General features: G+C 40.4%; 3 protein-coding genes and 1 non-coding gene across 11 annotated transcripts in view; 2 read left to right on the top strand and 2 right to left on the bottom strand.

Moving 5' to 3' along the window:
* Positions 1-1,204: 1,204 nt before the first annotated feature.
* LOC107981695 (cyclin-dependent kinase 9-like) lies at positions 1,205-23,581 on the bottom strand. Of its 2 annotated transcripts, XM_031933646.2 has the most exons (7): positions 23,488-23,581; positions 2,912-3,043; positions 2,644-2,813; positions 2,378-2,544; positions 2,058-2,299; positions 1,822-1,969; positions 1,205-1,742 (listed from the first exon to the last, which is right to left on the bottom strand). In XM_031933646.2, the coding sequence occupies exons 2-7, from the start codon at positions 2,938-2,940 to the stop codon at positions 1,533-1,535; spliced, it is 966 nt and encodes a 321-aa protein (XP_031789506.1). In that variant the 5' UTR covers positions 2,941-3,043; positions 23,488-23,581; the 3' UTR covers positions 1,205-1,532. The 2 variants fall into 2 exon arrangements, with proteins under 2 accessions (XP_031789506.1, XP_016843566.1); XM_016988077.3 differs by lacking the exon at positions 23,488-23,581 and having other exon boundaries at positions 2,912-3,182.
* LOC100118672 (titin homolog) lies at positions 4,942-19,840 on the top strand. 4 transcript variants are annotated; one of them, XM_031933635.1, is made up of 11 exons: positions 4,942-5,185; positions 8,334-8,713; positions 13,616-13,838; positions 13,926-14,216; positions 14,401-14,528; positions 14,599-14,771; positions 14,923-15,266; positions 15,854-16,279; positions 16,351-17,030; positions 17,115-17,593; positions 17,668-19,840. In XM_031933635.1, the coding sequence occupies exons 1-11, from the start codon at positions 5,092-5,094 to the stop codon at positions 18,992-18,994; spliced, it is 4,545 nt and encodes a 1,514-aa protein (XP_031789495.1). In that variant the 5' UTR covers positions 4,942-5,091; the 3' UTR covers positions 18,995-19,840. The 4 variants fall into 4 exon arrangements, with proteins under 4 accessions (XP_031789495.1, XP_031789494.1, XP_031789496.1 ...); XM_031933634.2 differs by having other exon boundaries at positions 17,665-19,840; XM_031933636.1 differs by having other exon boundaries at positions 5,096-5,185; positions 8,219-8,713; positions 17,665-19,840.
* On the bottom strand, positions 11,027-11,097 carry TRNAG-GCC. The gene has a single exon. It is a non-coding gene; the product is annotated as a tRNA-Gly (tRNA).
* LOC100118487 (titin homolog) overlaps positions 20,561-24,415 on the top strand; it is a 98,083-nt gene continuing 94,228 nt past the window's right edge. For all 4 annotated transcript variants that reach the window (XM_031933620.2, XM_031933621.2, XM_031933618.2 and 1 more), the window contains exons 1-2: positions 20,561-21,013; positions 23,553-23,694. In XM_031933620.2, coding sequence (XP_031789480.1) covers positions 21,001-21,013; positions 23,553-23,694 — 155 coding nt within the window. In that variant the 5' untranslated portion in view covers positions 20,561-21,000. The remainder of the gene's footprint in view (positions 21,014-23,552; positions 23,695-24,415) is intronic.

Raw genomic sequence — 24,415 nt, 5'->3', positions numbered from 1 at the left:
CAGAAACAACCGGACACTTCAGGGGCTCTGAGTAAACAAAATTTAAATTTGAGGGCACACCTACCAGACCAACTTTTTTGGGTTCCTTAGGCCACCCAGAACACGAAAAACCTTGGGTTCCCGCGTTTCCAAAATACCTATTTTTTGCCGGGCATTTTAAATTCTCTTATGGGAATTAACATAGGGAAAATAAACGAAAATTAGCCACGGTTCAACTTTACCCACTCAGTGTCTGAAAGCCCAATGCAAAAATGTGTATTACTAGGATTGAAGTATTAGAAAAGAGCTTTAATTTGAGGGCTGGTTGAAAATTTCGATTTTTTACGAAAATTAGCGGTTTTCCCATTTTTTAAATTCTTACAACTTTTGATCCGAGCAGTTAATTTCAACCATCCAGTCCTGAAATTAAAGCTCTTTTCTTCCACTTTCGCTTTTAAAATTTGGATTAATATGTTACTGGTTTTAATAGCTATATATATGGCAATGAAAAAGATATAAAAACAGCCATAATTGATAGGCATATATAAAGCTGATCGAACAATTAAAACGTTGATCTAAATTTTTAAAACGAAAGTGGAAGAAAAGAGCTTAAATTTCAGGGCTGGATGGTTGAAATTGACTGCTCGGATCAAAAGTTGTAAGAATTTTAAAAATGGAAAAAATTGCTAATTTTCGTAAAAAATCGAAATTTTCACGATTTTTTGCTATTTTCAAGCCTAGGCCGCTTTTAATCCAGGTAACCATTTTTAACCCACCAGCCCTCAAATTACAGCCTTTTCCGGATACTTTTTTTTTTTATTTTTGGATTGCGCCTTTATACACTGATTGGGTAAAGTTTAACCATGGCTAATTTTCGTTTATTTTCCCCATGTTAAATTCCCATAAGGGAATTTAAACTGCCCGGCAAAAAATAGGTATTTTGGAATCGCGGGAACCCAAGGTTTTTCGTGTTCTGGGTGGCCTAAGGAACCCAAAAAAGTTGGTCTGGTAGGTGTGCCCTCAAATTTAAATTTTGTTTACTCAGAGCCCCTGAAGTGTCCGGTTGTTTCTGGATTTGCACATATGAGCACTGAATTATAGGCGCTTTCCGTAATTCATGGACACCCGTTTGTGTATTCGCGCCGTGCTAAAGAGGGCATTTAAGGACATAAGTTTTTACTAGTATAAAGTGTATTTGTGTAAAAATAAATATATAAACGAGATATGCAAAATTAAAAAAGCTGTCTTCTGTATTTAAAGAGCAAAATGTTACTCTATAACAATGTCTGTTAAAAACTTTTCAAATGTATAGGTACAACATGCAACATACATATCAATTAAATGATTGACATTATAAAAATTTTTACAAAAACTTAAAAATACAAATATACAGTTATTTTTCACGTAATATTAATTAATTATTACATATTAATTAAAAAATCTGATATCATAATATGTTAATACTGATAGTACAATAGTATAATTAATACTTGCTGCTACATCATATCACGTCAATGATTCTGTATACTATAAATGCGATATCATTCAATTTTTCAGCGGCGGTTATAAATAATTGAAAAGTTCGACCTATCGTACTGGCGCATCAAGGGGCTGAGATCGCACGGCAGAGGATTCGTCCATAAGAACTCGTGGTCCAGAGCATCATTAGCGTCGATGCGTTTTTTCGGATCGAGAATCAGAAGCTTATCCAACAGGTCCAATGCTTTGTCATTGTTTATGCGGGGCCTCAATAATTTGCATATCTGTATAATAAGTCGAGATAAAAGATTATGTATTTGACTATTTATAATAGTATACTTTCAATTCAAGCGCAAAACTCACCTTTCGATCGCAGTGCTGAGGAAGTTTGACAACCTTAAAGAGTGGTAATTTATTGACATCTGGCCAGACCTCTGTGTTGATCGATCCGCACAGTCCGGAAATCATCTGCAAATGCATTTGCTCAGAATCAGCTATCATCAACGGACGCCTACAAATTGAAAGACAAAATTCTTTGTTGGTTTTCACGATTGAAATAAGCAAAAGTTGCAATAAACTACGTGATACAGCCATATAACCTCGTCCATAATTCAGCCATGATACAACCCGCTGACCACAAGTCGATCGGCGGCCCGTAGTCCCTGTCTCCCAAATGTAATTCCGGTGCTCGGTACCATAGCGTAACGACCTTAACGGTCATGCAGTTCCGCTTGGCGGCGGTTGATGTGCTAAAGGGACGCGCCAGACCGAAATCTGCCAGTTTCAAGATGCCGGTTCTCGTCAGAAGAATATTTGCCGGTTTGAGGTCCCTATGGAGGATCTGTTGACCGATTTTTTTCACAGCATCGTTAGTGTAAATTATACAACGCATCTTTAGGTGCAGTTGAAAACATCATACCTTGTTGCTGTGTAGGTAGAACAGCCCGTTGAGCATCATTTTGAGCATCATTTTTATCTCTTCCAATTTTAATGTCACGTTTTTGTTGAGCAGGAATGCGGCGAGATCGTGTTCGCAGAACTCCATAACGAGGAAGAAATTTGCTTTGAAGTAGTTTTCCGGTGATCCTGCGGAGTAAAGAGGGATTTTTACTTTTTCTTTATGCACTGTATTGAGTATATACGAATTTTCGAACACGAATATAGCAAAATCTACAACTTGTTCACCTCTAGACTTGCAGATCTCGATAAGATGCACGATGTTTACGTGATCGAGTCGCTGCAGGATCTTGATTTCTCGAATCGCCGTCATTGGGAAACCTTCTTCGTTAAACACCATAATCAACTTCAGAGCCACAAACTTTTCCGTGTGCTTATTCCTGGCCTTGAACACTTTCCTGCATCGATCGTTGAACAAACACACGCGCGATCGTTAATACCGATCTTCGAACTATCGACATGCAATATACGTATAGAAATATGTAAACCAACTTACCCAAACGTGCCCTCGCCGATTATTAACATTTCGCCGAATTTACTGACATCATCGATGTATGGAAAGTTGTACTGTTGCACATATTCCAGCTTCTTAGCGAGAGCCAACCAATCTGAAGACGGTGTTGGTTTTCTAAACGAGAAATTCATTCTTTAATTGGTTGGCTTTGACACGTTACAGAGAGTGAGTAAAACTGAGGGAGAGAGAGAGAGAGAGAGAGAGAGAGAGAGAGAGAGAGAGAGAGAGAGAGAGAGAGAGAGAGAGCCTAATGCTACACTGGGCTTTGACTGCGGAATAGCTTTAGTAATTAATGTATAGGTTCTTATTCATATAGGCCTGTAGTTTGCAAGTTCAAGGCGTAGGGATCATAGGGATGAATTATATGCTGGATTTCGAGATTAAAATTAAAGAGGGCGTTGTAGGTAGTGAGGTATAACATTTATAAGCTTGGGTCTAGAACGGTGTCGCGAAATATAATTTCAATTTATAATATTGGATTATTGCTAATTTTGTGACAATTACGGACAGAACATGGCAGACGATAATCTTAAAAAATATACATCCAATAATTATATCGGTAGATTTCAAAAAAATTAAAAATAGAAAAAGCTATATAAATAAATAAAAAAATCATTCTTCTCATTATTTTTGTACTCAACGTACAACTGTTTATCGAAATCCGCGGCTTGCACCACTTATTGTTAGATCACTTTTTTCTACGCCGAAGACTTGGATATTGTCTATGAAAGTCTAAGACCAAAAACACAAGAAATCAGCTTTAAATATCAATCGACATGCCTTATTGGTGCTACAATCCAGATGATACATTGGAAAATAGGTGTACTAAAACACTTCAGAGCTTTTTAGAATGATTCTGATGATGCGCGTGTGGTGGTCCGTCTTCATCGATCGATGCAAAATTAGACAAAGCGAGTGTTCATGAATTTCATGATTAAATTCAACCATTACCTAAGATTGAACAAACTGTATTATTCTAATAAACCAAACGATCGCCATATTTGTTACAAGCATACGTATAGGCGCTTCCGTAATCCATGCGTGTCCTTATATGTATTACAGCCGTGCTATAGATGGCAACTCTTGATACAAGTATCGTGCTATAGTGCAGAGTGTAATGCGGCAAGCACTGCGTATGTAAAATCTTATTTTACGTTCCATTATTCATTCTAAATACAGCGTTAAGTTTTTAGAATCTGAGGTAGCGTCAAACTATATGTATCGCGAACATAGGATCGTTAAAAGCTACATTTTTTCAATCACGTTACAAACGGTCTCGAGAAAACATCTAAGCGTACACTCGTTGGAAAAACAAGAAACCGCAATAATAAGGTCGCGGCATTGGCTTCAATCAGAATCCATCCAATCCAATCCTTGACAATCTTCATCGCGATTCAATCCAAGCGCGTCTCGAGCATTTAAAGCTCTCTCTTTCGATCTCACGAAGAAGCGTTAATACACCTCATCTTCTAATGAAAGCCGCGGCAGCGAAGCCGAAACAATTCCCGAATCATTCAGAAATAGTCGAGGGAGCGCAGCTCGCATGCCCACCACCGCCGATTCTCTCTGCCTCCCAAACGTTCTAAAATCAGAAACTCAATCATCCTCGCATCGCGGTCCCCGCTTCACGCGCACACCTCGATCGTTCGAAATTCCTTTCTCGATAAACGAAAAAAGCCCAATAATCTCCTCGCGTCGAACCTCGCAATATCCCACCGAAATCTCGGTGCTCTATCTTCTCTCTCCGTCTCTCTCTCTTTCGTCTACGGAGGAGGTGCTCGCTCTCGCTATATCGAGAACTTCGCCTCTCTCCCGCTCGGAAGAAAATAATAAAAGCCGAGGAGAGCAAGAGAGAGAGAGAGAGAGAGAGAGAGAGAGAGAGAGAGAGAGAGAGAGAGAGAGAGAGAGAGAGAGAGAGAGAGAGAGAGAGAGAAGGAAAGAGAGAGAAGAGCTTGCGAGTGAAAGAGAGGGAGAGAAGCCGCTGGTAGAGACGTCGTCGTCGTCTACTCTTTTGCTGGCGCTGCAGCGCGCTCTCGGCCGGGTTCACGGGAGAGCGAGTCGTGTGTGCGGCGGTCGGGCAGCCGCGATTTCCGCGTCGCGCGCTTCTGCTACGGCCACTATTTTCCGGTCCAGAAATCGCTTAACTTCCACAGTGCAGTGCGATGGGCAACGCCCAGAGGAAGGCGGCCCATCATCCGTCCAAAGGGCCCTACGTCCCGAGCAGCTCCGCCAAGAAGGTCCACTGGGACGGTCCAGGTAATTAACTCGAGGGAGACATATAGATACGTGGACACGGGATAAGATGGACGGCCAAGCTTGCGCACTGGATCGCGAATATATACGACGCCTACTTTTTTCTTCTCTTTCTCTCTCTCTCCCTCACGAGCTGTGCACAGTGTTCTCCGCTGCGGTTTCCTGGTTTTTGCGTGCGTGTGCGACACTTGTGCGGGGAATGTGTACCTGTGCTCGACTCTCTTTGGTGCGGCGACTGTTATAGAAGCTTCGTTCCGAGAAAATAAGTCGAGCTTTCGGGGGAATCGTGTCGGGCCAATCCGTTGACAGCTGCGAGGAATACAGATCGGGACGATAAAGAATAGGACTCGCGGAGATCGACGTAGCGGGAATAATGGACGGCCGCGCGGAGAGAGGGAGCTTGCAAGCTCTCGCGCACTGCGTGTGTTTCTCTCTCTTCTATTTTCTATCTCGTCGCGCGGTGCGGGTGCCTACTCTCTTCGACACACATTTTATATATATAATTCCTCTCTCCGCGCAGCGTGTCTCACATGTACACGCGATTGTTCATTGCGTTTATCCTATAGGTATAAACTATATAGGTAGCGGTAGAGAGGCGAGAGAATTCGGGAGGCGGACGAACGGAGCAGACGATGTGTCCGCGTTTCGGTGCGGCTGCTGTTGCTTTTTTCTATTTGTTTTGTCGCGCGCGGTGTTACATGGTATATGTACGAGACGGAGACGCGCGCGAAACAGGGTCAGATGTTTCCCTCGCAGCTCTCTCTGATGGATAGCGCGCGCCGAGTGTCAGTCAGTTAAAGACGCAAACAAGGAAGAGTCTTTTTTGTTTTGATTTTTTTTCTTTGCCGGATTGATGGTGATGGGGATGATGACGGAGATGATGAACTCAAGTGGGGAACGGCCTTAATTGGCTCGGTTTTCTAAAGCTGATGATTGAAACTCTGAGGAAACATTGATTTCTTGATTTTGCAAGGGGAAAAAGAAAGAGTATAATTAGGCCTGACGATTAATAACTCAGTTAAAATGTTACACTTTAATAAGCTTCAAGCACGCACGAGCTTTCTTAATTTAAAAGTTGTCGTTGTCTTGTTGTTGTTGTCTTCGTTGAATGCATTAAAGTAAATTTATCATGAAATTAGTTGTATAACTATAAAAGAGTAAATCACTTTGATGAAATTTAACGACGTGTTGCAAACAATTTCAGCGATTCATATCTTGCACTACTTGTTATTTCTGCCATCAACGACGATCATACAAAATTTAAAAATATTATTATTTTCTTGATCTCGTCTTCAATACACTATCATTCAACAATTCAAACGAGTATTCATTGAATAAACGGTCGAATAAAAAATTCAATCCCACAGAACAGCCTCTTCAAATCGTCCATTCTCATCCAATGGAAAGCTCGGCAACCAAACCATAAATCAACCTTCACAATCGCACATCCTCCAACTAAAAACAAGATACACCTCGAAAGCTCGCGGTCCACATCGCACGCCGCGACCACTTGAGAGCCTCAACCCGCGCCAATTGCTGATTTACGATCCGAAGCCGCCATATATCTCGGCAATGCATGCAAAAGTCGAAGCAACGGCGCAGTGAAGCAAGGCCAAGCACGCGAGGACAGCTCTCGCTATAAGAACAAAAGCCGAGCGTGATCGTTATAGGTCTAAGTCGCCGCGGGCGCGAGAGAGATAGAGAGGAAGAGAAAAGTCTCGTCGGATTGCCAAACTCCAACTATATAACGATATACACGGCGGCGCGACGCTCTCGGCTCTTGGTTTTATTTCGGGCTCGCCACGTGCGGCTACTATGCTCTCGAAGATAGCTCTCGAATGAGCGCTCGCGATATGCGTCTGCGCGCGAGCCGAGAGCAAGCCGGGGATTTTTCAAAACAAAAAAAGCCGAGAACGCTTGTAGTCGGCGCTGGCGCGTGTACGTGTGTGTGATGAATGAGGAGGCGTCGGGGGAGCGGATAATGGAGGTGCTTTGAATTTTTTCGTCGTATGGTTGGTGATGGTTTATTCGTCGATGTGGTGTTTGTTAAGTTTTGTGTGTTATGGGGTAGAGAGATCGATGGTGTTGAAGAGACTGTTTTTGGGTTTGATCGAGGCGAGGGGAAGGCTGCGATTGGGAGAAAAGTGGTATGTGTATAACAAGTGCAAAACAGGTGTTGAACGATGATTTCGATGTCCTTTGAAAGTTCGATTTAGATTGCAATACAATGTCTCTGGTAGAAGATGCTACTCTAAGAGCAAAAATCAAGAGCGCTCGATTTTTTTTGTTTGTGTTTTTAAAATATAGAGTATTGAAAATAATTATTTGAAAAATTTTTTATGATGAAAATTCACTTTCTATTTAGAATATTCTAATAGAATTTCATATTCGTATAAAAAAAGATCACAGTACGAAAATGACTCAGTGATGTTTTATCTATACTTTGATCGCAGTGTATATGCTAAATTAAAAGCACCGCTATTGAAATCGAGTTTAAGGTAGTAATGAATTAGTATATTTAGATTTGGTAATGTCGCGTGTCGAAGATTTTTTCTATATATATCTATAGCGTGGTAACAATTCAGTATGCATACAAATGGATGTGTAAACATGATTGCAGGTATCTGTGTGAAGGACTGTTAGTCCATAAGGTCCTCAAGCCAAGAGAGCTTGCAATCCTACAAAGCCTCATACTCTATTAAACGAAATGGATTATTATTGATAATCAGTATAGAATTAAAATTTCTCACAAGTATTTCTATGTTTTCATTTCTAATATTAGTCATCTTCATTATAAATTAATAATGAACTAAATATCATCACACACTCTATATTGAATGTAAATGTTTTTGTGTCGTATACGTTATCTAAACTCTCATTGTTCAGTGAATTTGTAATAAAAAAATCTCCGTTCAAACTAAGTGTTCCAATAATAACGTTGATCAAGTGTAACGTGAATCTGTCCCTCTATAATTACAATATTCAAAAGTAAAAAAACGTTTACACGCGCTAAATCAAGCACAAAAACATTTACAGGAAGACCCCGAAGCTCCCAAGTCGCGAGCGACACGCAACTTGGCAACTCTCGAGCTCGCCCATCGCATGCACGACGACTTACGTCGCACGCTTGTTTTCATGTCGCGGTTGCAAGGACTACCCGCACCCCCGGGCAAACCAATCCTCATCCCCGGGGAGGAAGATGCCCAGCCAGACGTCGTGGGTATCCGCTGGGAGCGATCGCCCTCGAACGGCGGCTCGGCTATCATTGGCTACCACGTCGAGCATCGCAAGATGGGCTCGCCGCACTGGGTCAGGTCTGCGCCGGTACTTTGTACCTTTCCGGAGTTGACGCTCAGCGGATTGGAGCCAGGATGGAGGTACCAGTTCAGGATCCGAGCGCAGAATGCACTGGGCTTGAGCGAACCTAGCGAGCTGTCGGATCCGCTGTCGGTCACGCTGCAGAGGACTGCGTCGAGCGCGCCTAGGTTCGATCTGGATCTCAGGGATTGCGTTGCTTTGGAGGGCGAACAGGTCAGTTTGGATTGAATTGATTGTTTATTCGTTTCTATAGGGACGATTGCTAAAATTTATTATATAACTATAATTTAGTTTGTTACAACTAAGAGTTTCCTTCTAGAAAGTAAAACCTAAAGAGAAACTCAAGTGAGAATCTCATGGATTAAAATTTTAAAAATCGAAAACTGGCTGAAGGGTAAAAGCTGTAGCCCTTTAATTTCATCGCTTGTTTGTATTACGAACTCTATTACTTAGTAACACTAGGAAATCTTAGTGAGCTTCGCACACTCCTTATCATGTCATCGATTACAATTTTTCAGAATGGTTTCAAATTTTGCCGCCTCCTAAGCACTAAGAGTTTGAAGCGTTTGTAGGTTTTGTATAATAAAATTTGCGTTTGGCCTGAATTACATCACTTTTTTAAGATACCAGGTGCATTTAAGCGCTCTCCGCACGCGCTAAATTTTAAGGTTAGAATTTTCAAATTTAGCGCCATTAAAACAACTGCTCATGGTGAGTTTTTAGATATCAGCTACAGCGTCGCCATTAACCAATCATATTTCTCGATTCATTAGAATCAACCAATCCGTTTTCGGCTTCAATTTTCCGGTATCATTTTTTTAATAAGAGAAAGAGAGAGAGAGAGAGAGAGAGAGAGAGAAAAAATATAGGGTAAAAACAAACAATTCAAAGTAGCTCAATTGAAAACTGAATAATTATAGTTTAATAACTAACAATCTAATTCATAAAATACATTTTCAAGATAGAATATATAATAAAAAAAGCAAATTATGTATTACAATCTAAATTCGCATGTTCCTCAATCTACCAAACCATACCGACCAATCACTTTCTCTTAACAACCAATCATAATCATCTTATTTATTCTTCACAACCAAGCCCACTTTTTTAAAGAGAGGAGGATATTGGTTTACTTTCAACATTTATCACCCTTTTTAAAGACACATTGCTCTAACACCATGCTAAAACCGCTGCTAATTCATTGGCAGGTAGCTTCCTCCAACTAAATTTATAGGTCCAATAAATAAAATATAGTTTTAATATATCTATATATCTGCTTGCTAATGTATGAGGCGGTTTTTGATACATAATTTAATATAAGTTCTGCAAACTTTTGGATTTCATTATCAAGTCGCTCGCGCAGTTTTCGAGAAAACGATTTTTACATTTTAGCTCTTTAGTTGAAAACCGCTTGACGAAATTGTTTAAAATTTCAGCATCAGATGACTTTTTTTTATGGTGAATCATCAAATAAAATTTTGAAGCTTTTGACTACATTGTTTTAGAGATATAAGGAATTAAAAAATTTTCAAAAAAAATTGAAACCTTGCTATCTTACGAACCATAGAGGTTTGAAAGCTGTGCAATGAACTTAGCCAAAACATATAAGATATCTACTTTTTCCCAGTATCAAGTGCAATAAGGCCTTTTTGCGTCCTTAATCGAGGCACAAAAAAACTCATTTTTTTCAGTTTTCGACTTATTACTGAAAAAATAAGTGGTCAAATCACTTGAAATTTTAATGGGATATAGTTTGACACGTGACCCATCGACATGATTTTTTTTCGTGAGGTTATGATATTTAGTTTCAGAGATCTGAATTTAAAAAAAATCACCTTTTTCATTTTATCTGCGGAACAAAGCGGTCAATCCCGAGGACTAAACGAGAAAAAGTAGATAATTTTATTCTCTTTCAAATGCATTATAGCTGAATTGTTTGTAACAATGGGATGATTGAAAAAAAAACGCAAAATAGTGTTTTTTAAAAATCAAAAAATGGCCATAAAAAATATAAATAAAAAAATAAAAAATAACTTTTTTTCCCGAATTCAGAATCCAAAAATATATATGCATGTCAAATTTTATTGATATTGACGGAGTAGTTCCAGAAATATTACGGTATACACAGACACATACACACGCACACACACACACACACACACACCAATCCATACGGACATTTTCTAAAAACACTTGATTTGAACTTCTAACACACCAAAAAGTATTTTCTAGAAGTTTTGGAGAAACTCAAAATTTTACTATTACAAAGCTTCCTCTAGGAGGAAGCAAAATGATAAAGTGTTGTAAAAATAAAAAAATCTGAAAATATTGCTATTCTAAGGCTTTCTCTGAAAGGAAGCAATGGGAGAATACTTAGTCTATGGTTCCTCGAATACTTGTTAGGTAACAAAAATTAAACGTTCTCATGTTTAAAATGTTTAAAATGTTAAAAATTGTTGTAACCTAGAGCAGGTGGTCAAGAACTTAAAATTATCAACAAATTTTAGTAAAAAATCAAAAATAAATTGCATCGGCCGGGAATCGAACCCGGGCCGCCCGCGTGGCAGGCGAGCATTCTACCACTGAACCACCGATGCTGGTTGTCCTTGGAAGCTTATCTATCTTTGACCAAGTTTTTACAAGTAAAAAATAAGCATAGTTAACAATTTTCACAAGAAAATAATTTTTTTATTAAATTTTTTATTAAACATTTTTTATTAAAAAAATTCTACGTACCTTGCCAGAGGTAAAAACTGCCAAAAATTTCGATTCTTAGATTTAAACTACTAATCAACTTCACCCAAAATGATACTTATAAAATTTGTATGAAATTTATTTCTAAAAAAATATAAGGCAATAAAATCAATCTTGAACATTATTTAAGAATAATGTTATTATTTTCAATTTATTAATTAGTCGGAAATAACGTTTGAACGGATTCCCATGCCTTTTGCTGCGTATAGGCGAAAATTCTCACAAGTATTGTTTGTCCTTACTGGCTTTTGAAAGATTGACGCAACTTTTGCAAATGGCTAGCAGTAACTTTTTAAATAGGCTGTAAAGTCTTGTTATTTAAGTAGTAAGAGCGGATTAATTGCAATTCTATTTGTTGAATCGTCAACAAGGCTGGTGACATGCATAAAGTCCTCAGCAATTTTGTTTGCAGGCAATTGCGCTACTGCATGAACATTTTCCAAAATGTAATAAAATTCTATAGGGATATCTTTATGATTCCAAGTTTTTACTAAGGCCATAAAAGATTGAAATTATTGCAGATTCATTTTAATATACTGTTTAAGATTTAAGATGACTACATCAATTTGGTAGGAAATCACTAAGTTCATAAAAATGTATACATTTAATGACGTATCATATGCTTTTTTGAGATATTATTTTGAACAGCATGATTAATCGCATAAAACATCATATGATTAATCTTATGATTTTTTTTCATTTTCATTTTCGGAAAGTTACTTTTCAAATTTCTTTGGATTATATATTTCGCTCGTACGCGACACTCTTTCCTTATTTATGACACCCCTTCTTTGTATGCGACACCCCACCGATCCTACATGAGGTATGTAAAGTCGCAATTTTTGTTCAAGAAAACATGTAATTAGAATAAAAATTAATGTGATTACACACTCTCTATGAAGGCAAAAATGACGATAAAAGCTGCGAACAATTAAAGTAAAACTTTTTGTTGTCTGGTGTGTTCGTTCTTTGGTTGCTGGAAGACTATATCGATTCGAGTTACTAAGTTATAGATCGGTATGGGTGTTTCGATTCTTCTACAGTAATCTCGTGCGCATACACGGAGAGAAATGTATCACTAAATATTCCTACAATTTTCATGAAAAATTACTATACTGTATAGTAACGAGGAGACAAACTCGACTTATATTAAATTTTAGTATACGGTATAGTAAAATTTCAGATCACCAGATTTTACTATGCTACATGCAATTTTTACTATACCGCATATCATATTCTATGGATACTAAATCTTTTTAAAAATGTATTTTTGTCCCTTTCATTTTGTCGTCTGTTAATGTTTCTTCTCTTATTTATGTTTGTAGCGTGTTGGAGGGGAGAACTTTCATTATTTATTTGTCACATTTAATCTCGCAGTTTAAGAACGAAAGTCGTATCGCATAGAATTTCTTATATGATAACCTGATTTACGCAAGCTAATTATTACACATTTCACATGTCGCAACCTAACAACGCATCGCTAGACTAATCGCATTTATAAAGCTCCTTATATACTAACCGAACAGTTTTTCGTCACTTGTGAGTGGAGTTTCCGAGATACCCCCTATTGGCAGTAACTGAATAGGCGAATTTCTGTTGTTGGGTTAAATTACGACGAATTTTTGAGTTCTGTCGATAACTTTTTACCGACGGAACACAGCGAGTCAGAGCGGAGTGCAACTTTTACTATACTGGTATAACAATTTTTGATGAATGTATAGTAAATATTCACACAAAAATACTATATTTTCTGTATAGGTTGAGTTTGTCTCCCGATTAGGAGAAAATATAGTAATTTTTAGTGATACATTTCTCTCCGTGTAGAAAGCGAATAATACTAAATTAAGTAAACATTGCTTATCTTACAATAAAAAGATAAATACCGAACTGGAAATATATTCTCGAGTTTTAAGTTGACTTGTTTGAGTGCACTTCGAACACCGAAGAAAAAATTGAAAACCTGGAAGTAGAAAATCTTAAAGCTATATTTAAAATTTTACAATCGATTGAAACCAATTACTCATAATTACTCATAAGATATTAATCATTTAATGATAATAATGGATTTATCAATTATTATCATTAAATGCTGATGTCATAGTCGCCGTACCTTTAACATAGCTGAATACGTAGCTGTGTTATATGTAACTGCTAAATACCACGCAGAAATTATAATATGCCGCCTTTGATCTAGATATCTATTAAATACTACGTTTATTGTTCATCCTCAACATGTTTAACAAATTTGAAACTTCATGAAAATATCCTTGACTTAAAAACACAAAAAACATTTTTGGTATAAAATTTGAAAAAATTGTCTCAAGAATGACAAATGAAATTAATTAATAATATTTTAATCAGGCGGAATTCGAAGTAATCTACGCTGGAACACCATTACCGAAGGTATCATGGTTCAAAGATGGTTTCGAGATCTTTAGTAGTAGACGAACGATGATTACAACCGACAGTGGAAAAAGCGTACTCATAATACAAAGAACATCGATAGACGACGAGGGGGAAATCAAATGTTCTGCTACGAACCGTGCAGGGCATATCAGTACTCGAGCTAAGTTGATGATTGAAGGTAATTCCTGCAACATATTACATTTGAAAATGTCAATAAATATTTTGCACACATTAAAATAGTACAATTTTTCTACCTGTGTCTCAGCTCCTCCTCATGTTAGATTGCCACGCCAGTATGAAGACGGTCTGTTGTTTGAGCAGGGGGAGACGATTAGACTGAAGGCTACAAATGGTGGCCGGCCACCACCTAGCATAACTTGGTACCACAACGGTGAGATAATCATTGTCGATCAGCGACACAATTTCGAGTCGATTACTGACAACGAGACCATCTTGAAGATTCAGGATGCCAAACGCCAGGATCGGGGGGAATACACGATCAGGGCAATCAACAAACTTGGAGAGGATGTCGCATCCTTTTTGGTCACCGTCACAGGTAGGTAAGGTTTTTTATTTATTTATCAAGGCTTTATTAGGTGACATAACCTTATGATACACCATTATTAAACATGTTCTAAAAACGGGAATATGGGAAGTAAAGGCGGTTGAAGGATACTTATTTATTTAGTTTTTGTAATAAAATTGTTACGATTGACTACAAAATCTCACATATTTTCTAGATCGACCTGCAGCACCAGGAAAAACTATAGTTACAAGTACCTTAGGAAGATCGGTTACACTAGCGTGGAAGGAGCCTGATGACGATGGTGGTTGTAAAATTGGAACGTACATTATAGAGTATTATAGGGTGATTATAGCTTTTTGTTTCTCAGATTAATTTGTTCAATCAAATAACCTGTTGATTTCTCTTATTGTAGATTGGTTGGGACGTATGGTTGAAAGCTGTAACCTGTAGACAGATAACGGCGACATTAAATGACTTAATCGAAGGTTCAGAGTACCGGTTTCGAGTGAAAGCTGAAAATCCCTACGGCGTTAGTGATCCCAGCGAGGAGAGCGATATCATATTCATACCAGATCCTAAAAGAGGGTGAATATATTTTTATAACATTATTGAAGGAAATGTTTTCTATGTTTCTATAAAAACAACTGAATCATCTATCAGAAAGACACCACTATAAAGAAATACTTGAACTCCAAAGGCTTCAGATTTTCATACTGATAATCCCATCATATTCCAGAATAACGGAGCCAAACATGCGAGCAAAGTCAGCGAGTCACAGGGACATTCCGCGGGGACGTAGCGAGAGGCGTGAGGTCAGCTTCAATGAACCCGCCCAGCGCACGCGTAGTCTGACTCGCGAGGAGGCGTCCCATCGCGAGGCAATGTCTGCTTACGAGCGCACCGCCTCCTCGCAGCGTCTTCTGGCGTCTGCGCAGCAGCAGCCACAACCACCCCCGCGACCCTCGAGAGCCGACAGTCGCGTGACCTTTGCCCTCGATACCACCAGTCGCGAGAAGGACGAACCCAAAAGACAATGGTCCAAGGAGTTATTGCCACAACCTGGCGAGCTTGCAATTCTCGGTAGGTTGAGATTGATTCTGAAGATTATGCTATCCGTGCATCGTTTTTCTGAATAAGCCATTTTTGAAAATGGAGCTTCAGTTTTCAAGTGAAAGTATCGCGTACTAGTTTGATGTTCATTACCTTATCATCTCTGCAATGTGTACTTTAAAATAGGATTCACATATTTAATAATCAGTTTTGCTTTAATTACTATTATCACACTGCAATCGTTAACAAATTTCTTTTCTTCAAATACATTTTATATTTGATATAAGACTTAAAATTATAGACGTGACTCAGATTCCAATTATTGATCTATTTTTGTCTTAGATATGACATCTATCTTGAACAACTGTTCTCGCGACTATTTAAAGCTGATCAATGTTTCGATATTTTAAACCCTCTGTATACGTGCAAGATTGATTCATGCATAATCAAAGTGGCATTGCATTTGTTTTTCATTTCTTTACATTAAATAATGTCGTGTATTTACATGCGCTTGTATAGATACACTTCAGCTGACTCCAATTGACTAGATTAAAGTATATCTACTTGAACGATAGCTTTACGTTCATATTTTGCTACAATGTTATCACGATTTTCAGCAAGAGGCACATCACAACAAACAGCGGTGGTCATCACACCCAGCTTCGACGATTCTGGCGGACGTCATCGTTCATTCATAGAGTCTCGTTCACGTTCAGTATCATTTTCACGTGATCACAGCCCATCACCCTTGGAACTCGAGGAAACCACGGAAATTGCAATCAAAGAGCGCGTAGAAAGCATGACCCTAAGAGGACAGCTCAGTCCTCCGAGAACACCCCGACGACGACGCAGTAGCGGAGAAATTCGAGATGCAAACAACAGTTTAAGGACCCTGAGACGAGAGGATGAAGAAACTATGCTTCACGGAAGCAGCGAATTTATGTTAGTACTGTATCCAGGTGAAGAAGATGGACAACAGCACGAAGCAAGTCGGATCGAGAAAGCAGCTGAAGCTATGAGACGGGATAGTAGAGAGGCGAGGAGTACGTATGAGTTGTACCATTTTTATCAAATACTGGAATGAAACTTCATTCAAATGATTCATACATTTCAGATAACCAGTCGGTGAAACAACAATCAGCCGTTCAAGTACCAGAAGAATCCGAAGAAGAGGATCTCGTCCCGCCACCCATGTCTATCTCCCTACCAGAACTCTTTAGCGCAGACCACCAGGTCGTCGAGATCTTCCGGGAAGCAGTCAGTTCCACCGAACTTCTTCACGAACGCGCGATGGAGCGTTTCTACAAAGCAGTCGAAGCCGAGAAGTCTCAAACAAAGTCTCAACCTAAGGACGTGAACAACTTGAAACCTCCTGGAGAGGGTGAAGGTTATCCTTTGTTCAGTGGCCGAACGCGATCGGTGCGCAGACGACTCTCGAATTCGGGTGCCAACGCCACAACCTGGCAGCTTAAGCGAGACAGGAGGCGGTCCAGCGAGGGTCAGGCTAAGGTAGAGTTATTGAAAACACCGCAGGTACCCACTGTCGGGATGCCACTGCAGAATGTCTCGTCGGACCCTAACTTACCGACGAGTGACGAAATGCTTGCTCAGAAAAACCCTGAGCCTTGGGGCTTGGGAGGTGGATTAGGTGACAGCGCCGAGAGACTTCGTAGGTGGCACGAGCCTGGAATGGATCTGAGTAATGAGAATTCTATTGCTGAGATGATTAACAAAGAGAATTTCCAGAACAAGCAAAAAGACGAATTGCTGAAGCTACCGGATCTCAATATCAGAGTAATTACAATTACATTATTACAATTTTTCTGAAATTCGAAACAATCATATCGATTAAATTAAAAAAATTCTAATACTTTGAAGGAGCCAATGAAAGTGGAAGAAGAGTACGACGAAGTGGCGCCTGACACTGGCGAACTTCTAGCAGATGACAGCATTGAGACATCGGGAGTCTCCTCAGAATCTGAAAGCACTGACAGCGAGGATCTGAAGCAACTCAAAGCTCGGATAATGGCTATTCCTGTGGTCGACGAAGAAGACACTTATAATCCACGAGGCCGAATGGTCGTACACTCAGAGCACGATGTACCGCCCCCGGTACCACCTCACAGAGTTCCCGTCGTCGATGTTTCACCACCTATACCTGATCGAAGGAGTATGTCGCCAACGAATCTTACCCCAGCATCTTCCAATAGTGCCATTGTACCCAAGTCCATACTGAAGAAACGCACTGAGACTGAACCCGTGCCTACAAATCAGTTTGGCAGGCCGATTCCACCGGAGAAGCCGATCCGCAAGTCGTTGCCGGCTTATGACGATATCGGAATGGATGTGGCTAGCAGGTATAGGTTTAGAAATGTTTCTATTATCGGTATGATCGGTTTGATGCATAAATTATTTTCTAATATTCTAGCAGTAAATCTTTGTCGAATCTGGACTTTACCGATGAAACTGCCACATTAGAAACTACTACAGCTGTACCAACATCCACACCTTCACTTACGACCTTATCTACTACTACTGCCGCGCCCACACCGGTAACTACGACACCGACTGCAACTGCGGCACCTACTGTAACTACGACTCCGACTACAATTACCAGTACGACTGATGCCGATCGTGAAAAAGAAGCCGTAATTTCTGCGGGAGAAGCGGCCGTAACTAAGAGAAGACAGATGAGACAAGGCTCGAAGACACTCTCTATCGAAGACGCTGAAGAAATAAAGGAAGAGAAGATGGCTGTAGTAAGTCACTACACGGAAATCGTTAGACAGTACTCTCATCCGGAATTCCGACAACGATCACTCAGTCGGGATAGGGAACAACAGCAGCGACGATATACCGAGAGTCCCTCGGAGTCCCGAGTGATGTCTCCAGTTCCAAGCCAGCCGCTTACATCGAACATTCACAAAGAAAGGTTACCGATCACTCCGGGTAAAGTGATAACGCCGATCCCACCGAGTGTTCCACTGATGGGTGTACCAGCCAAGATAATCACTCCTATACCACCGGTGTTGCCGACAACACCGATAAAGAAAGCCAAGCCCATCGATCCCTCTGAGCAGAAAGCTAGAAGAGGCAGTTTGACGAACCGATCGAACGAGGAGGCATCGGTCTCTAGAGGCAGATCGAGAAAGCAAGAACCCACGAATGAGATGACGAGACGACCAGGGAAGAGTAGCGTCAGTGACTCCAGAAGTTCCACTCCCACACGAAGGCCGGAAAGTCGACCTCAGTCCAGAAATGAATCCCCTATGCCCAGATCAAGAAACGTGTCGAGAGATCGAGCGCCATCGGTAGCGGGATCGCGATCATCGTCTACGACTAGGGGTGGCGAGTCCAGGCCCTCTACCGGCAGACAGCAGACCAGAGGCAGTAGCAGACCTTCTTCCAGGTCGAACTCAAAGGATCGGTCCAGGGCGAACACCCCAACGGCGGAGAAGATTGAGCGACTGCAGCGCGCTCTGGACGGTAAGAACAACCGGCTCAGGCGTGCTTCGACCAAGGACGAGACCAAACAGAAGGAAGAGAAGGAGAAGAGCACGATGTTGACGATAGCGGCCGAGAAGAAGGTTCGCAACGTCTTCGACTACGTGATGGACGTAGGTTTATTGCTGGCTGCCCTGTACGTGTATCTGTTCAAAAAAGAAGTCTTGGCGATTCCCATTATTGCGCTACTGCTTTATCGGTATATCCAGCAGGAAATCAGCGAATGGATGCCAACCTGGTTGAAAAGGCGCTGATGTTGAGGATGACGATAATGGCTTGTGCGAGTTGTTCTTTCCACTTTTTTTAAAGGAGAATGTTAAGAAGGCACTGATACTTTGGCCCTCGCGAAGATTTTTTTTTACACTTTTCCTAAGGGTATCTCCTTTTCTGTTTATCGTTCTTTTTTTTTTAAATTAGGTTTGCAAGATTTCAAGTAGATGATTTTATACGAGAGAGACGTTTCCATACTCCGTGTTTGATTTACCGATTTTCAATTTTTTGCCTCTGACTTTCGAAATTTTGACGATTGCCCTCGTGTTGAGCTAAATATTAGAAAGAAAAAAAATTGTATCGTAGAAATAACACGGACTTAGCTTTGGCCATTATTTTAACATCCTCTTTTAACAAAATTTTGATTTTAAAATCTTATTATACATATTCATTTATGTGATGTGAGCGATATACACATGAATTTCTAGGCACAAAACTTATATCTAATAGGATACTCAGTTGATTTGTACGATGAAATGTAACGAAGGAACTGAGAAAAATATTATCATTTATCAATCCTGTATATAGGTTGATATTGTTATTTATTAAAGAGTATATACAAGAAAGATAAATCTGTTCTTGCGCACGATTTCCGTTCCAAAAAGTTTTCTGTATACGATAAATGTTTACGATTGTTGAGAATTTTCGAAGAACCAAATAAATATAATAAATGATATGTGAAAATTAATTTATGAAAATATGTTACCTACTGTTAAATATATATTTATAACAAAGTGAATCGAGACTATACGTTTAATTTTATAACACACAAGTTCAGAAAATTCTATTGAAAATGTAACTGATGATAAAATAATAAAAATTTAATTTAAGGAGCATTCGATTGATTTCTATTAATCACATGATATTTCTTCAATAAGAAAATCGCCTCTTCAAAAGAATTCGATTAACACTAGATACATTTTTGGGTATAAATAACCATGAAAATATATGCGCTTCCGTTAATTGATGGTATTTGTCGATTCGGACAACTCAACATTTGTTATGAAATAGCCAAGATCGTAGAAGTTGGAATCAAATCAAAAGCAACCACCGATTTTAGTGAACCACAACAGCGATTTATACTATTTTGGTGCCGAATCGATTTTCAGTGTTACGTCCAGTCTAATCAACTTGCAAAATTTGTATGCATAAACGCAATGTCACGTGACACGATCGTTCGATGCTCAAAATAATGTCGTCTTTTTCTCCGCAAAATGCTTATATTTGCTATAAAGAAAAACTTAAGTGCAATTTTAGAAAAGAAACATCCTTCCGACTAAAAAAAGTGAATAAACCGAGCATCCCGCGCGCTATCGTTCATCCAATATCAAAAGTGAGCGAAAGCTCTCGAGAAGAAAAAAAAGAACGAGATAGACCTGCCGAGGAGCAGAAAAAAAGTAAAAATTGCCGTCGACTCCGACGGCGCATCGCGACGCTCGTCATCATTATAGTCTCTGGCGACTCCGCATCCAGAGGCCGCGCCGCGGAGCGCTCCTCTCCTCGTCTAAACCCAGCAAAGCGAGCGAGCGTCGACTCGACGCTTTTAGACCGGAGCCCCGCGGCTCGTCGTTGGATTCCGTGCGCGCGGGGCGGACTGCTGCTGCTGCACGCTCCCTTCTTCTGTCTCTTTTTCCCGTTCTTCCGCGGCCTCTCTCGCGCACAGCAGAAGACGAAGACGAAGAAGAAGAAGAAAAGCTGCAGTGCAAACGAGCGACGGAAGGAAGAGAAAGGGAGAGGAGAGAAAGAGAGTCGGAGGAAGGCGGAAGAGACACGGGGCTGCTGCTGCAGTGTTGTCGTCGCAGCCTGCCGCGACACAGTGTGCGCGTGACTGTACAATTCGATTTCACACGCTCCCTCTCTCTCTCTCTCTCTCTCTCTCTGTCTCTTTCCGACCACCCTGTACATAGTCATGACGAGCCGGTCTATCGGATAACGTAGAGGAGGAGGGAGGGAGAGTTTGGAGAAGCGCGCGCGAGAAGAAGCCGAAGGGATGACCCTAACAGGTAAGGCCGATACGAGCCGGACTATTACTACTGATGCGCGCGCTCTTCGTGTGTGTGAGAGTGTATCGGAAAATTCATCAGTGTGTGCAGGGGAGAGCTGCGGACGTCACGCGGCGAGAAAGAGAGAGAAAAAAAATTGGATTTTATTTTTGGGAATGTGGGAGAGGAGAGCCAGTGTTTTGACTCGATCGTGCGCGCTCGCGCAAGTGTGCGGTAAGTGGGTTATATGCTGTACGATCGAGAATTCCGAGTTGTCGCGAGTGCCGTGATGTCGTGATTTTGTCCCTCCCGTAAGAATAGAATGGCGAATTCGATAATCGGCGAAAAATGATAAATCATCGCGCGAGAGCCAGCAATACAGCGCGAACAATGCGCAGCAGCGTAGCAACGCCGAGTTGGACATAATTCAAAGCTCGCCGAGGGAGTGCAGTCCATTAATCTCGTTGTAAAATTATGAATTTTTAACTCCCCGCGAACTGGTAACACGCGGGACGAAATTTTCCACATCTATCAGGGCGGACACGCGAGACGCACATCAGTTTTCGCAACAAATCGTGATCAGCGTAATAAAGTTCGCCGCGAAATTAACGGCGGCACGTTAACGCGGCCATTCGATTATCCGTCAAGTGTCGCGTGCACGTCGTCGGAAGCGTCGGCCGATAAATAAACTGTTGGCGATTACGTGTCTCGTAGAAGCAGGAAAGAAGAGATACAATCAAAGTATATACGATACGCGCGTGCAGCAGCGTTAAAGCTCTCTATATACCTACTCTAAGATTTAGAGCGGGCCAGTGCGCTGCGCCAGTGTCATTGTCGTTATTTTCGGTGCGCGTCGTGCGCACGAGCGCGGCAGAGAGAAAAATTCGGCCCCTTTTAAAGAAAGCCAGCTGTTACGAAACTCGTCTGCTAAGGAGACGACACGCTCAACTCTTTTTCGCGCTTGTATTTCTCGGTATTGCGCTCGTATAAGTCGCGAGAGACGTATGAGAAAACAGCGGGAAAAGTTGAGGAGTCGGAGGAGAAAACAGTCGTTATAGGCGCGAAGAAGAGAGAGAGAGAGAGAGAGAGAGAGAGAGAGAGAGAGAGAGAGAGAGAGAGAGAGAGAGAGAGAGAGAGAGAGAGAGAGAGAGAGAGAGAGAGAGAGACAGCGAGAGCTTAGATCGCCACGAAAAACTAGCGGAGTCAAACCGAGTGCCAAACCGATGGAAATAGGCCAGTCCTCGCTAATCGGGAGAAATAAGCTACTGGCTCTCTCTCTCTCTCAAGAGAGAGAGAGAGAGAGAGAGAGAGAGAGTGAGAGAGAGAGAGAGAAAGAGCGAGCGAGATGATCGTCTAGAGAGCTAGAGAGCGTTTTTATAGGCGCAACTAGCGGTTCTTTTTTTGACAATTGGAGCAGCGCCGCTGTCCATCTCGATCTGCCGGTTTGAATTTCCCGCCGTTGCGCATGTGCGAGAGCTTGCGAAGGCCGTGAAAAAAATTGAAAAGAACGAAAGGTGCGTCCGCGTGATCTTGGGGTCGTTTAGGGATCGATACTCGCGCGCGGATGAGTCGAGCTGAGTTAACACGCGGTCGTTTAAAGGCTTTATTTTTAGAAAAGCCGGTTAGCCAGACGCATGACGATGTGTGCGTGCACATGTGTATACGAGGGTGAAGTCGGCCGACGCGTGCAGAGCTTGTGCCTGTGGTTTTCTCTTTTTCTATGCGCACACCTGCTTCTCGGTGTTTTTCGCGGATGTTTTCGTCGTGCGCGGATATATGGTTGTGATGCGTAAGGAAGAGGTTATAGTGTTGAAGATTGTGCGCATGTTTATATAAAAAAGGTGTTGGTTTTGTTCTTGCGGTAATAAGATTTGGGAAGCTTGCCAATAAAGTCTAATGTTTTTTGTTACAAATAAAATTGGATAATCTGGATTCGTCATTTCGATGGGCTGATATTTACACTTTTATATAAGTGCATTTATTGGAGCACTTTGGCATGAGATTTTGCACGTTCCTGTCTGTGCGCGTATGCGTTTGTACGATTTGTTCGTTTATATATATATATATATATATATATATATATATATATATATTGATTTTGGACAATGGCAAAATAAATATTTCATTGCAATATTTCCAATGGCATCATTGCTATTCGAATATACAATTTTAAACGTTTTTCAAAACAGCATTAAAAATCGCGGTGGTCCAGCTTTTTGACGGTTGCCAAAAAGTCTTGTTATAATGTATTATTAGATTTGGGCGTAAAAATGAAAAATGCATTCTAAATTAGTTTTGATAATTATTTGAAATGCATGAAATTTTTTGTAATTTGATGCTGATTTGCTGTAATCGAAAACGAAAGTTTAGTTTCGATTTCGTCACTTCATTTATTTGGTTATCACGGAGCTTGCCAAGCTTGTAGCGACTGTGACTTTTATTTTTTTGCATGAATTTCAATCAGGCGGAATTAACTGAAAAATAATCCTTCTAACCTCAGATGATAAGTTATAGGTTATCTTCATTGCAATGCATCCTAATACTTGAATCTTGCTTTCAGATCGTGCTTCGAGAGCGGAAGTGTCGCCATGGGAGGAAAGCGAAGACATCGCCCTGGAGGCGTACTACCGTTTGGGCGAGGACTTTCTGGTTACGGTCAACTTGCATCCATCCGTCGATGCCTCAGATTACGAATTCGAACTGTAAGTTTACTTTTGTAATGGGCCACGTGTGTGTCGTAGCCGTAACGTTGACAAACGCAAATAAACTTCTTAGATATATCGTTGAAAATGTAGCTAGCTAGTTGATGGGGCACGTGAAAACGTGCTAGACCATTGTTTAAATAACAGCCGATGGCTAAATAGACAATCGAAGTAAATGTACTTTGAAAGGTTAGTTTGTTGAAAAATATGGGTTGCTGTGAAAACTTGTCTGCGATATGCTAAATGTAAATGTAAATGTAAATGTATAATGACAGAGGATATAGGTATTCAAATCCATCGTTTAAGATTGATGAGGTAGGATAAGGATTTTGTATGAATTAAAATAAGAAAAAGGTTATTCTATTTTAACGACTGCCATGAACTTCGCTCCTAACGAACAAAACTCATTTTAAAATTGGTGATAAGTTATTAATATTTTATTCTAAAACCTCTGAATAATATAAATTGCGTGATAGATCACGTTTATCAGGATCTGCATTTCTTTTTTTAGTGCTTTGAAAATCACTTCAATATAGTAGGCCTTTTTTGAATCCTGCTATAATGTTTGTTATACGTAATGATTCAGTTTTCGACTGACCCAATAGCGTAAATGACTATTGACTTTTTATAAAGATATGGAAATATTCAGTTAATTCGATAAAAAAAAAAAACAAATCACACTTATTGAACTTGTTGTTTAAATATATTGGAAATTAAATCG

Source organism: Nasonia vitripennis, chromosome 1 (assembly GCF_009193385.2).
Source record: "Nasonia vitripennis strain AsymCx chromosome 1, Nvit_psr_1.1, whole genome shotgun sequence".
NCBI classification, from domain to species: domain Eukaryota; kingdom Metazoa; phylum Arthropoda; class Insecta; order Hymenoptera; family Pteromalidae; genus Nasonia; species Nasonia vitripennis.
This window is presented reverse-complemented; position numbering and strand designations above follow the sequence as displayed.